Raw genomic sequence first — 12,768 nt, 5'->3', positions numbered from 1 at the left:
ACTCCACGAGGTGATATCTTGCATGCAGCCCCAGGCCGAGGGAGATTGACAGTTATTTTGTGTTTCTTCCATTTGTGAATAATCCCACCAATTGTTGTCACCTTCTCACCAAGCTGCTTGGCGATGGTCTTGTAGCCCATTCCAGCCTTGTGTAGGTCTACAATCTTGTCTCTGACATCCTTGGAGAGCTCTTTGGTCTTGGCCATGGTGGAGATGGCTGATTGATTGCTTCTGTGGACAGGTGTCGTTTATACAGGTAACAAACTGAGATTAAGTGTGCTCCTAATCTCAGCTCGTTACCTGTATAAAAGACACCTGGGAGCCAGAAATCTTTCTGATTGAGAGGGGGTCAAATACTTATTTCCCTCATTAAAATGCAAATCAATTTATTAAAAAAATTATAGCGTTTTTCTGGATTTTTTTGTTGTTATTCTGTCTCTCACTGTTCAAATAAACCTACCATTAAAATGATAGACTGATCATTTCTTTGTCAGTGGGCAAACGTACAAAATCAGCAGGGGATCAAATACTTTTTTCCCTCACTGTATGGTTGTTTTTCATGCTCTGTCTCTCCCCCATCACTGCGCCTTGGCAAATTATTGAGTCGATTACTTACTTACTTACTTTATTGTCCCCATGGGGAAATTTTGTTGCAGTGTCATGTACACATTTAAAGTGGCGTTAAATACAAAACAAGATTGACAATACAACTTTCAATAACAGTCACGCACCAATAAAAGTAAGAAATAAGAAATAAAACATTTAAAACATTTAAAACAAAGACTAGCCTGCTGGCCTTACGGGGTCAATGGGAACATTTGCCCGAGCTATTTAAGAGGGATATCACACCTGGCACAAATGATTGTCTCGTTCTATTTTTCCTGCTGAGGGGTGCCCTATACCTACGCCCAGAGGGGAGTAATTCAAAGTCCAGGTACAGGGGGTGACTTGGGTCTAAAATGATTTTGTGAGCCTTACGGAGGGCCCTGACCTTAAAGATCTCATCCAGGCCTGTCTGTTTGACTCCAAGTACCTTACTTGCTGTGGTAATAATCCTTCTCAGCATGTTTCTCTGACTGACTGATTATGTATTCTGCATACCACAACAAATGGCCTGCCAAGCCCTAAAGCCTTGTTCTGTCTCTCACACTTTCCCTCTTCATAGCGGTTCTTTGTTTACATTTGTAGCTGTCTCTAATTTGAGCGAACATGTGAAACAGCTGTAAAGTTTACTCATCAATTAGTTGTAGGGAAAACTCTTTGTTACTCCACGACCAGCCCAATGCCAACACAAACTCAGGAAGACTGTAGCACATGTTTTGGAGCAGCCCTGTCACTGAGGCAGTCAGTGGGTGGCTGTTGCAGTTGCTATATTGAAGAAGCCTAATGGTAACCCTGGTTCGTGTTCAGTAGCGAGAAAACGTTTTGAAACTGAGTGAAACGGGGAGGTGCTACCAGAACTACTCAAATAAGAAACAACCATTTTCATTTTCTGTTGCAGAACATTTCAAAACATTTTGCTACGGTGTGTCCTACTTAACACACCCCTATATTAGCCCTGTTTGTAGTAGTGTGTTGAGGTGATGTGGAGGGACAAGTTTGGTGTGTTCTGGAAGCCATTAGTCATGGAAAATCCTAACGAAAGTCTACATGTCAGGGCTTGTGAAGTGGGTACAGTGACAGATTGTGATGTAACAAACTCTTCACATACTACCTGCCTTTCTCAGAATGCCAACAGTTGTAATAGCAAAAGACATGCAAAGACATGTACCTGCTAGGTAATCACAGTTGTGACAGTCAGAAATCAGCACCACAGGGTTTACTATCTATAGAGATTCTATGCTACAGAGGAAGGGACTCTGGGGAACGGTCTGGTGTTCCTCTGTGACCCCTCAAAATATTTATATTTCTGCTATTTCCTGCCAGGTTTCTTCTAGTCTAATTTGGGCACAAAACTGGAGAAAGCATTTTCAATCACAAAACAAACATGAGCGTTTTTATTGGACAACCTTCCTCCGTGTGTTAAAATGTTTTCTCCCGTTTTCCCTCTGTTGGGGTGTCCTGGTCACTCCTGGTCTGTTCTTGTCCCTTCCGGTCTCTGTCTGTCTGTCCTAGTCCCACCCTGTGTAGCTGGAGTAGATGGGCTATGATCTCTGTCTCATTTCCCTCATCCTCTGTGACTCAGTCAGACTTCCCTCCTCCTTCCTTCTGGATGTGATTTGTGCCTCAGCGTTCTCCCATTATCATCGTCCTGTGAGTGAAGGAGTATTTCAGGAAAACAATAGACAGCAGTTTTTAGGAAGATGAAAGTTGCTCTGATCATCAGATCTGAAAAACCCCTGAGAAGATCAAATGGCAAACACCTACCCAGCCTATTGCTGAAACCTTCTACTGACATTGCAACATGTCCTATACAGTGCCTTGCTAAAGTATTCATCCCCCTTGGCGTTTTTCCTATTTTGTTGCATTACAACCTGTAATTTAAATGGATTTTTATTTGGATTTCATGTAATGGACATACACAAAATAGTCCAAATTGGTGAAGTGAAATGAAAAAACATTCAAAAAAATAAATAACGGAAAAGTGGTGCACGCATATATATTCACCCCCTTTGCTATGAAGCCCCTAAATAAGATCTGGTGCAACCAATTACCTTCAGAAGTCACATAATTAGTTAAATAAAGTCCACCTGTGTGCAATCTAAGTGTCACATGATCTGTCACATGATCTCAGTATACAGTTGAAGTCGGAAGTTTACATCTTAGCCAAATACATTTTAACTCAGTTTTTCACATTTCCTGACATTTAATCCTAGTAAAAATTCCCTGTCTTAGATCAGTTAGGATCACAACTTTATTTTAAGAATGTGAAATGTCAGAATAATAGTAGAGAGAATGATTTATTTCAGCTTTTATTTCTTTCATCACATTCCCAGTGGGTCAGAAGTTTACATACACTCAATTAGTATTTGGTAGCATTGCCTTTAAATTGTTTAACTTGGGTCAAACGTTTCGGGTAGCCTTCCATAAGCTTCCCACAATAAGTTGGGTGAATTTTGGCCCATTCCTCCTGACAGAGCTGGTGTAACTGAGTCAGGTTTTTAGGCCTCCTTGCTCGCACATCCTTTTTCAGTTCTGCCCATACATTTTCTATAGAATTGAGGTCAGGGCTTTGTGATGACCACTCCAATACTTTTACTTTGTTGTCCTTAAGCCATTTTGCCACAACTTTGGAAGTATGCTTGGGGTCATTGTCCATTTGGAAGACCCATTTGTGACCAAGCTTTAACTTCCTGACTGATGTCTTGAGAAGTTGCTTCAATATATCCACATAATGTTCCTTCCTCATGATGCCATCTATTTTGTGAAGTGCACCAGTCCCTCCTACAGCAAAGCACCCCCACAGCATGATGCTGCCACCCCCGTGCTTCACGGTTGGGATGGTGTTCTTCGGCTTGCAAGCCTTCCCCTTTTTCCTCCAAACATAACGATGGTCATTATGGCCAAACAGTTCTATTTTTGTTTCATCAGACCAGAGTGTGCAGTTGCAAACCGTAGTCTGGCTATTTTATGGAGGTTTTGGAGCAGTGGCTTCTTCTTTGCTGAGCGGCCTTTCAGGTTATGTCGATATAGGACTCGTTTTACTGTGGTGATAGATACTTTTGTACCTGTTTCCTCCAGCATCTTCACAAGGTCCTTTGCTGTTGTTCTGTGATTGATTTGCACTTTTCGCACCAAAGTACGTTCATCTCTAGGAGACAGAACACGTCTCCTACCTGAGTGGTATGATGGCTGCGTGGTCCCATGGTGTTTATACTTGCGTACTATTGTTTGTACAGATTAACGTGGTACCTTCAGGCGTTTGGAAATTGCTCCCAAGGATGAACCAGACATGTGGAGGTCTACCATTTTTTTTCTGAGGTCTTGGCTGATTTCTTTTAATTTTCCCATGATGTCAAGCAAAGAGGCACTGAGTTTGAAGGTAGGCCTTGAAATACATCCACAGGTACACCTCCAATTGACCCAAATGATGTCAATTAGCCTATCAGAAGCTTCTAAAGCCATGACATCATTTTCTGGAATTTTCCAAGCTGTTTAAAGGCACAGTCAACTTAGTGTATGGAAACTTCAGAACCACTGGAATTGTGATACAGTGAATTATAAGTGAAATAATCTGTCTGTAAACAATTGTTGGAAAAATTACTTGTGTCATGCACAAAGTAGATGTCCTAAACGACTTGCCAAAACTATAGTTTGTTAACAAGAAATTTGTGGAGTGGTTGAAAAACCAGTTTTAATGACTCCAACCTAAGTGTATGTAAACTTCCGACTTCAACTGTATATACACCTGTTCTGAAACGCCCCAGAGTCTATAACACCACTAAGCAAGGGGCACCACCAAGCAAGCGGCACTATGAAGATCATGAAGCTCTCCAAACAGGTCAGGGACAAAGTTATGGAGAAGTACAGATCAGGGTTGGGTTATAAAAAAAAATCAGAAACTTTGAACATCCCACGGAGCACCATTAAATCCATTATAAAAAAATTGAAAGAATATGGCACCACAACAAATCTGCCAAGAGAGGGCCGCCCACCAAAACTCACAGACCAGACAAGGAGGGCATTAATCAGAGAGGCAACAAAGAGACCAAAGATAACCCTGAAGGAGCTGCAAAGCTCCACAGTGGAGATTGGAGTATCTGTCCATAGGACCACTTTAAGCCGTACACTCCACAGAGCTGGGCTTTACGGAAGAGTGGCCAGAAAAAAAGCCATCGCTTAAAGAAAAAAATAAGCAAACACGTTTGGTTTGCCAAAAGGCATGTGGGAGACTCCCCAAACATATGGAAGAAGGTACTCTGGTCAGATGAGACTCAAATTGAGCTTTTTGGCCATCAAGGAAAACGCTATGTCTGGCGCAAACCTAACACCTCTCATCACCCCGAGAACACCATCCCAACAGTGAAGCATGGTGGTGGCAGCATCATGCTGTGGGGATGTTTTTCATCGTCAGGGACTGGGAAACTCATCAGAATTGAAGGAATGATGGATGGCGCTAAATACAGGGAAATTCTTGAAGGAAACCTGTTTCAGTCTTCCAGAGATTTGAGACTGGGACAGAGGTTCACCTTCCAGCAGGACAATGAACCTAAGCATACTGCTAAAGCAACACTTGAGTGGTTTAAGGGGAAACATTTAAATGTCTTGGAATGGCCTAGTCAAAGCCCAGACCTCAATCCAATTGAGAATCTTCGGTATGACTTAAAGATTGCTGTACACCAGCGGAACCCACACAACTTTAAGGAGCTGGAGCAGTGGCTGGATGTGCCGAGCTTATAGAGACATACCCCAATAGACTTGCAGCTGTAATTGCTGCAAAAGGTGGCTCTACAAAGTATTATTATTATTATTATTATTATTATTATATTATTATTGACTTTGGGGGGGTGAATAGTTATGCACGTTCAAGTTTTCTGTTTTTTTTTGTCTTATTTCTTGTTTGTTTCACAATAAAAAGTAATTTGCATCTTCAAAGTGGTAGGCATGTTGTGTAAATCAAATGATACAAACCCCCAAAAAATCTAATTTAATTCCAGGTTGTAAGGCAACAAAATAGGAAAAATGCCAAGGGGGGTGAATACTTTCGCAAGCCACTGTACGTTCTTATGGTACACCCAGTCTTCCTCATTCGCCACCATAATGACATGTGCTAAAGTTTCTCTTCCTCTTTAATGTCCTTTTTTACAACACCTTCCTCAGTTCCCCTTAGTGGTAACAAAAGAGAACAGGAGCGTTCTGGCTTTCTGAAGGGGAGAGTGTAAGCAGACCAAGGTACGATTGAGAGAAAGTGGAAGTGGAAGGAGAGGAGAGAGGGATGAGCTTGTGAGAGGAGATCATGATAATGGCAACAATAAAAAACAGGAGATCATAACAGAGGAGAGAGGATGGAGAGACTTGTAAGGAGGGAAGAGATGGGGAATGAAGCAGAGTGAGAGAGGGGGATTAGAGAATAGGGGAGAAGAAAGAGAGCGGGAACTGAAAGAAGATAAACACAATAAGAGGGGTTAGTCTGAGTGGGTGGAAAGATGTCAAAGCCAAGCTGTCACACCACTCCTAACTCACTGAGAGTGATATCACATCTGTGTGAGTGTGAGAGCGGTTGCGTGCATATATGTTCCCAGGGCTAGAAAAACAAGACTTAAGTAGATGTTTTCAAAAACATTGTGATGGGAGAAAACATGGGTCTATAAAGTCAGTGAAAGTGTCATATTTACTGGAAAACACCTGTTCCTTGTTACTTCAATATGCATCTGTTAGAAAGACTGCGTAACAATGATTTATCATACAAGGATAATTATCCAATAATTATCAACAATATGCAGATAGTTGCCAAGAAAGCACAGGATGACAATGGAGCTTGATTGCGGTTTCCTAATTGGGTTGAGTCATAATAATCTGTGATGAGCTGAAGGAGAATGCTCTCCCTCCCTCTCTCCCTCTTTCTGAAGTTGCCCTTTGACTGAGGAGATATCGACCTTGTATTAGCTCTGGTCTGCGATGGCCAGTATCTGTATTATTGCCAGGTTCAGTAGAGTTATGAACAGACCACAGGCACTGATGGGATATTTGTGCTGGCGCCTGCCTGATCGATATTGTGCCTACCTCTATAACTGTGCCCCTCCTTAGAGCATAATACTCTTTCCAGTAAGGGTACATTAGAGGCTATATACACCCTCCACTTTAACAGGTCATCCATGTATCGTGTAGTTGGATACTTAAATAAAGCTTTAGTTCCTTGCTGGTGTATACACAGCAGGTCCAGTCCCCACCTGGGGATTGAGCCTTCCGGGTAATAACTCTCCTATTGTTACCAGTCAATACACAGAAGCCTGCAGAGCACGTGTTAAGTCTAATGGCTGCATTGTACTCTCTATAGCCTTTGGCCTTTCTAACACACACACACACATGCATACACACATGCACGCACACACACACATATATACATATACACACACAATGATTCCCCAGACAGATGACAAAAGGATTGTGTAGACTGGTTCTAATTTTGATGGACAGACGGAATGTATTGACAGACCAAGTGATTCCACAGATAGAATGCACATACACACAGATCGCACATGCACGTTGTCTGAGAGCTAGACGTCTAGACATTTTCCTCCATAATCGTTTTGCTATGGGGAATAGGGTTAAAAAGGGTATTGATCATACAAAGTCCAGCTACCTTCCCCACCCACCCACCCACACACACAACATTTTCTCAGTACTAAGTAGATAAAAACTCTCAGGCAATCAGGCTTCCTAGAATAGTGTATAGAAAGACCCCCATGGACCACCATAGATTAATGGCCACTGTATAAGAATAAGTCTCCCCTGAATGAGCCAGTCTCCAAGCTTGGGGAACGCCTGCGTTGATGCAAAAGTTAGCCCTTGTTTGTGACCTTTCAGCCTGCATTCAAAGGATGGACCGTAATAACAGGCTGAGGAAAGGAGGGAAGTGAGAGAGTCACAGATCTAATAGAGATCAAAGACAATGTGGTGACTGATAAGTCTAACGAGTGAGGAAAGATGGAGACAGAGATGACACCAACTGTGTATCAAACCTGGTTTTCTGGTTGTGTCAATGCTGCATTTGCCCACTGAGCTACTGACAGTGACACCATGGTGTCATACCTTGGTCTATAACCTCTTCTACAAACACAGGAAAGTCACTCTGTCTTATCATTAGACTGCAAACTAACACAGTATCATCCAGACTTTAGTCACAAAAAGATACATGAAAACAGGAAGTGGTACTCTGCGTGGTTGCTTTCACAGAGAGTTGCATGTCATACAAAAAGTAAGAATGATGCGGTCTCTCATTGTGATCTCTCTCTCTCTCTCTCTCTCTCTCTCTCTCTCTCTCTCTCTCTCTCTCTCTCTCTCTCTCTCTCTCTCTCTCTCTCTCTCTCTCTCTCTCTCTCTCTCTCTCTCTCTCTCTCTCTCTCTCTCTGGGATCCACTGCTTTGCTGTCTCTGAGGTGGACAGACACATAACTTTATCCTCCCATTGAAACAGGATCTGAGGGGAAGGGGAGTAACAGTCCTTCAGGAGCCAAGATGGAGACTAATAGGCCACTATGGACGTCCATTATGGGGCCTGTTTCCTGATCGCAAAGGCCATCACCAGCACCAAATGGCCTATAATGTGTCCATGCCTCCCTGATTTGCCCCCACACAGACAGACTGTACCCAGGTAGATGCATCCTTAGCTGTCTGTGGGGTTGTATGTGTGTTTTATTATTCTTGTATATGCCTTTTCCTACTGATGGATCGTCCCCCCCCAGACTGCCCTGCTGCAATCTGTCACAGAGCCTTATAAACCACACACATTCAGCAGTATGGAGCATGTTTAACGAGTAGCTGATGCCTCTCATCTATTCTGCGTTCCAAACCCACACTCAGTGACAGTGCCCGTGATTTGTGTCCCTTTTAAAGGATACCAGGTCTGCCCAGAGGACCATATGTGGCAGGGTGGCAAGCAGAAGGTGGCAGCAGAAGCAGTGTTGTTCGTGAGATGTTTTGGCAACGTGTAACAACAAACACCATCTTAAGCTTTTTTCACAGTACACATCCAAATCACATTTCCTGCATTTTCTTTCCTTTTTCATGATTGTGTTTTTTTGTATATTCTTCTGTGTGTTTCCTAGGTTCCTGCCTTGAATGTATAATTGCTTGGTCTTATAATGCAGGGCTCCTTAAAAAAAGAGACCTCAATGGGACTCCCCTACCCAAATAAAGTTTACAAATAAAATTAAATATGAGTTGACAATCACTAGGTGTGTGTCAGTATGTCTGATGTGTGACATCCCACCCAGACACTGTCACCATAAAACTGTTTTTATTATGTATTAATCTATCACTGTTAAACAGGTTCCCAGTTTGTAACCATCATTCTTAGAAGCCTTGTAATGCCAACAATGGACAGGCTGTAATATACTAGTCTGGCTGTCACCAGCTCTCCAAGTCACGGCTCGCTGAGTAGTCAACAGGGTCGCACGTCAGCCTGGGTAGTAATATATGCCATTTACCAGACACTTTTATCCTGAGTGACTTACAGTCATGCATGCATACATATTTTACAAATGGGTGGTCCTGGGAATCAAAGCCACTATCCTGGCATAGCAAAGTGCCATGCTCTACCAACTGAGCTACAGAGGACCACAATGGTCAGCCTGTACAGTATAAGGCCTCTTAACTTCTCTACTGTCTTGGAAGCTGTGTGTCTGACCCTTACTGCCGCTGTTCAGACTCTGAGAACAGCCCATATAACATATACCTCCTCTAACTCAGCCTGGGGCTACAGTAATGGCAGTAATTTTACATTGACGTCATTTATCAGACGCTCTTATCCAGAGCGACTTACAGTTAGTGAGTGCATACGTTTTCCATACTGGCCCACCGTGGGAATCGAACCCACAACCCTGGCGTTGCAAGCGCCATGCTCTACCAACTGAGCTACAGGAGGCACGGTAGATTTACTTCACTATCCCTCAGTGTGCTACATTGGATGACACATATTTCACCCCTAGGCCATCCTTTCATCCTTCCATCCTTTCATCTTTTCACTGTGAATGAATAAGTGACATTGCAGCCCTGCACCAAGCCATGGGACCAACAGCTGAATCAGGGAAAACATGTTGCGTTTATAATTGATCCTCCACTCCTATGAATGCAATGAATTATAATAGCTGTGGTCCCATATAGCCATCATTAGTCCTTAATTAGGAAGCTTTCCTGCACAGTGGAGTTTGTCAGCTTTGAAGAGGAAGAAAGGGTCCTAGTGAGAGGGAAGACAGGCTATGCTCTCTCTCTCTGTGTGTGTGTGTGTGTGTGTGGGGGGGGGTTGGTTCTTCTATCCTTGTTGGGACCTAAAATCCCCAAAGGTCCCCACAAGGATAGTAAAGGACAAAGGCTATTTTAAGCTTAGGGGTTAGGTTTAGGTTTAGGTTTAGGGTTAGGGTAAAGGGTTAGTGGTTAGGTTTAGTGTTAGGAGTTAGGTTTAGGGTCTGGGTTAGGGTTACGGGTTAGGGTCATGGTAGGTTTAGCATTAAGGGTTTGAGAAAATAGGATTTTGAATGGAAATACATTTTAGGTCCCCACGAGGATAGAAAAACATAACGTGTGTGTGTGTGTGTGTGTGTGTGTGTGATGAGGTGTCCTCAAATGTACAGTGACTCTTTCGACAACATCAGTTGTGCAATGTGAGGATTCACTTCCCTCCAAAAGGCATTACTACATTTCTACAGAAACATCAGTTCAATGTGTATAATAATAATAATAATATAATAATATGCCATTTAGCAGACGCTTTTATCCAAAGCGACTTACAGTCATGCGTGCATACATTTTTTGTGTATGGGTGGTCCCGGGGATCGAACCCACTACCTTGGCGTTACAAGCGCCGTGCTCTACCAGCTGAGCTACAGAGGACCACGGTGTCTGTGGTTGTGGCGATATGGCAATGCAAATACAGTGTTTGCACAATGTTCTCCGCCTTTTGATAATCTCCAATGTCTGTTAGTGCATTACAGGACATTGTGTCTGTTTTGGCTTGTTAGCCCATGGTGGAGAGGAGAGAGCGCAGTGCTGCTCCTGCTCCCTCCTGGATGGTGATTTGGCACGGCTCAGGCCTGTAATGGTCTCTGGGCTGCTCCCACTCCGTCTTTGGGTTATTACTTTTCACTCCCAGGCCTTAGCAACAGGGAAACATTTACGCTGTGACACAATAACACTCAATCAGGCCATGTAATCAATTATGGGACTGTTTGTTGAATATATCACAGGAAATAAGGGATTGGAATGGGGTGGCTGAGATGCTTTCTGTGCCAGCTGCTCTCTGTGGCCAGTATACCTCGGTCTGTCTGTCTGTTTGTCCGCCTGTCTGCCTGTCTTTCTGTCTGCCTGGCTTATTCCGTACTGTCCTGTCATGTGTCCTGTCATGTGATGGTATTTTATACAAGTGTCTTGTCCTTACTCCTCTCTTTCTCTCTCTTTCTCCCGCCCCCTTAACACTCTCTCCACCACCCCATAGTGTCCAGCACTAGATTTTTCTGTATCTCTCCCTACACATAAGACGTATTTTACATTTTATGTTGACCAGGAATAGTAGCTGCTGCATGTGCAATAGCTACTGGGGATCCTAATAAACTAAACTCCTCAATATCTAACTCTCTCTCTCTCTCTCTGTCTCTCCTCCTCAGATTGCCGGTTTCGCCAATGCCATCGAGCCGGTGGGTGACGACCAGGAGAACCTGCTGGCGTTCCGTTTCCAGGCCCTCAACCCCATCGTGGACCCCTGGGTGTTCATCATCTTCCGCAAGTCCGTGTTCCGCCACCTCCGCTCGCTGCTGCGCTGCCACTTCACTGGGGGAGCGGTGAAGAACACGGCCCACTGCACCTTCTCCTTACCCCCTGACGACCACAGGGAGTCTCCCAACCCCTCGCCCTCCGTATCCCTGCAGCCCAAGCTATACTCCAGCCAGCCCCTCTGATGTGGGGGGGGGGACCCGTGGCAGGAAAGAGGATGGGAGTTAGGGATGGATGGATGTGGGACAGCAGACAATGGGGGAAGGGGTTCCGAATAGAGGGTTTGGAGAATTAACTTTATTGACCAAAAGACGGCAAAGGAGTGGATAAAGTGAGTGATTGTGCCTCCAAACACACTGAAAACTCAAAAACTCAAAGCAACTGAAATGGACAGAAGCTCCTGCTCTGAACTGAATGTATGCAGGAGAGGACCACTAAGAGAGATTCATTATGGACAACCATCCCTGGAAGGGCAAAGGTCAGGGCAAAGAGCTCTCTGCCGACGTACAATGCCTTCAGAAAGTATTCATACCCCTTGACTTATTCCACTTTTTGTTGTGTTACAGCCTGAATGCCAAATTGATTAAATATATTTTAATTCTCACCCATCTACACACAATACCCCATAATGACAAAGTGAAAATATGTTTTTAGAAATGTTTGCAAATTTATTGAAAATGAAATACAGAAATATTACATTTACATAAGTATTCACACCCCTGAGTCAATACATGTTAGAATCACCTTTGACGGTGATTACAGCTGAGTCTTTCTGGGTAAATCTCTAAGAGCTTTGCACACCTGGATTGTACAGTATTTGCACATTCTTATTTTCAAAATTCTTCAAACTCTGTCAAGTTGGTTGTTGATCATTGCTAGACAGCCATTTTCAAGTCTTGCCATATATTTTCAAGCCGATTTAAGTCAAAACTGTAACTAGGCCACTCGGGAACATTCAATGTCATCTTGGTAAGCTACTCCAGTGTATATTTGGCCTTGTGTTTTAGGTTATTGTCCTGCTGAAAGGTTAATTTGTCTCCCAGTATCTGTTGGAAAGCAGACTGAACAAGATTTTCCTCTAGGATTTTGCCTGTGCTTAGCTCTATTCCGTTTATTTCTATCCTAAAACAAATCCCTAGTCCTTGCCGATGACAAGCATACCCATAACATGATGTAACCACCACCATGCTTGAAAATATGAAGAGTGATACTCAGTGATGTGTTATGTTGGATTTTCCCCAAACATAACGCTTTGTATTCAGGACATAAAGTTAATTTCTTTGCCATATTTTTTGCAGTTTTACTTTAGTGCCTTATTGCAAACAGGATGCATGTTTTGGAATATTTGTTATTCTGTACAGGCTTCCTTCTTTTCACTCTGTCATTAAGGTTAGTATTGTGG

General features: G+C 43.2%; 1 protein-coding gene across 1 annotated transcript in view; it reads left to right on the top strand.

Annotated features, from left to right (window-relative positions):
- The window catches only part of LOC121568243 (prostacyclin receptor-like), a 47,760-nt gene extending 35,827 nt beyond the window's left edge, over nt 1–11,933 (top strand). Inside the window, exon 2 of the mRNA XM_041878798.2 lies at nt 11,261–11,933. Coding sequence (XP_041734732.1) covers nt 11,261–11,551 — 291 coding nt within the window. The 3' untranslated portion in view covers nt 11,552–11,933. The remainder of the gene's footprint in view (nt 1–11,260) is intronic.
- The last annotated feature ends 835 nt before the right edge of the window (nt 11,934–12,768 follow it).

Source organism: Coregonus clupeaformis, chromosome 6 (assembly GCF_020615455.1).
Source record: "Coregonus clupeaformis isolate EN_2021a chromosome 6, ASM2061545v1, whole genome shotgun sequence".
In the NCBI taxonomy this organism is placed as follows: domain Eukaryota; kingdom Metazoa; phylum Chordata; class Actinopteri; order Salmoniformes; family Salmonidae; genus Coregonus; species Coregonus clupeaformis.
The sequence above is the reverse complement of the archived record's forward strand: the minus strand, read 5'-3'. Positions and strand labels throughout refer to the sequence as shown.